The sequence below is a fragment of the Acanthisitta chloris genome, unplaced genomic scaffold, assembly GCF_000695815.1.
Source record: "Acanthisitta chloris isolate BGI_N310 unplaced genomic scaffold, ASM69581v1 scaffold28047, whole genome shotgun sequence".
In the NCBI taxonomy this organism is placed as follows: domain Eukaryota; kingdom Metazoa; phylum Chordata; class Aves; order Passeriformes; family Acanthisittidae; genus Acanthisitta; species Acanthisitta chloris.
Genome location: NW_008685127.1, coordinates 46314 through 48343, shown reverse-complemented (window position 1 = coordinate 48343; position 2030 = coordinate 46314). Strand labels below are relative to the sequence as shown.

Below are 2030 nucleotides of genomic sequence, written 5' to 3'. Positions count from 1 at the left end.
AGAGACTTGGCACAGTTAATTGATGATAAGAACATCGTTTAGCAGCCTTGGTCATGTGGTTCATTGGAAGGGAGACTCATTATTCTGTATTTGTTACAAGTGTCTGTCTCCCTACAGGGATTCTGTGACGTTTTCAAAGTGCTGTCAAATCAAGTGTGAACTTCTAAGCCTGTAATTAATCATTCAGTTTGTGCACCATTTATGTGTGTGTAAGTTTGGAGGTGAATGGTGTTTTAAAGCAGAGAGAGATGTAAAATCAGCTTTTCCTGTGGGTTTTTATTTTTGGTTCTGCTCCCAGGTCTGTCAAATCCTCTACTTGTCCTTCACATTCAGAAGGAAGAACATAAACCACAAAGCCTTGAACACAGACATCCAAATTAATCTTGGGGGAAATTTAGTTACATTTATGAGCAACGTGTTTTTCCTTTGACTTATTTCTGTACTTCTGGGGACTTTTAATGATAAATATAATTCGTATAACCTAAAGTGGGAAATTTTGTGCACTGAACTGTAGGGAGGTCTTAAAAATACAGGATGTCTCCCTCAGTGCAGACAGTGATAACTCCAATTAAATTCTTTTGTTCTCCTTTCACCTGTACTTGCTCTTTAGCTTTAAAAACTTGGTTACTTGACCAGCATTTAAAGTAAAATCACAGCTCAGCTAACTTTTCCTCCCTTCCCTCTGTGCAGATCGATGGTTCCACACTGAGGACACTGTGTTTGCAACATGGCCCTCTAATAACATTCCACTTGAACCTGACACAAGGGAATGCTGTGGTCCGATACAGTTCCAAGGAGGAAGCAGCCAAGGCCCAGAAGTCTCTGCACATGTAGGTTTCTCCTCCATTGTGGTAAAGCCACTTTTATCTCAGGGACTTTTCGTAGGCGTTTCTTTGACAGGACTCAGAACTGGTCACTAGTTACTTTAACCTACGTTCAAAAGTACCTCATGGGAGAGAGAAAAGTTGACTGGGGGTTACACACTCGTGTGCTACTGAAGAAGAGATTTTTTACAGAGAGAGTCCTCAGGCATTGGAATGTGCTGCCCAGGGAAGTGGTGGATTCACCATCCCTGGAGGTTTTCAAGCTGAGACTGGATGTGGCACTCAGTGTCATGGTCTAGTGACCACGGTAGGGTTGGACTGGATGATCTTTGAGGTCTTTTCCAACCTGGGTGATTCTGTGATTCTAAGAGGTCATTACAAAACTTTGTTCAGCATTAATAATGTGCTCAGTAAGAATTTGTCACCTGTAATGCATGTAATAACTTCTCCTCCCTCTCAGCTAGGGGGAAGATGGATCTATGTGATAGAAATTTCCTGGGTTGGAAGGGACCTTAAAGCTCATCTTTTTCCACCCCTGCCCTGGGCAGGGACACCTCCCACCAGAGCAGGTTGCTCTAGGCTTTATCCACCCTGGATTTGAACCCTCCCGGGGTGGGGCCAGCCACAGCTTCCCTGGGCAACCTGTGCCAGTGCCTCAGCACCTCACAGGGAGGAATTTAATCCAAGTATCTAATCTAAGCCATGGGAAGCCACTCCCTGTTGTCCTGCACTCCAGGCCCCTATGAACAGTCTCCATGTTTCTTGTGTGCTCTCTATAGGCACTGGGAGGCTGCAATTAGACCACCCCAAAACCTTTTCCAGGCTGAACAATCCCATTTCTTTCAGCCTCTCCCACTATCCTGTTGAATATCCATCTCAGTTTCCTCCTTTGCCACCCTTTGCCTCCCATCACCGCGTGTTTTCGTTCGTGCCCTCAGGTGTGTCCTGGGAAACACTACCATCCTGGCCGAGTTTGCTGGTGAGGAAGAAGTGAACCGTTTCCTGGCGCAGGGGCAGGCTCTGCCACCCACGTCCAGCTGGCAGTCCAACACTGGATCCACCCAGAGCCGCCTGGGTTTTTTCGGGCTGGTGCGCCCCGACGCCGGCCACTGGAACCCCCCGTGCCTGGGGGGCAAGGGCAGCAGCGACCTGCTCTGGGGGGGAGTCCCCCAGTACTCCAGCAGCCTCTGGGGCCCCCCCAGCACC

At 47.8% G+C, this 2030-nt stretch overlaps 1 protein-coding gene across 1 annotated transcript in view; it reads left to right on the top strand.

Annotated features, from left to right (window-relative positions):
• TNRC6C (trinucleotide repeat containing 6C) overlaps window positions 1-2030 on the top strand; it is a 42840-nt gene that overhangs the window by 39747 nt on the left and 1063 nt on the right. Inside the window, exons 20-21 of the mRNA XM_009079592.1 lie at window positions 687-830; window positions 1763-2025. Of these exons, the coding sequence (XP_009077840.1) occupies window positions 687-830; window positions 1763-2025 (407 nt within the window). The remainder of the gene's footprint in view (window positions 1-686; window positions 831-1762; window positions 2026-2030) is intronic.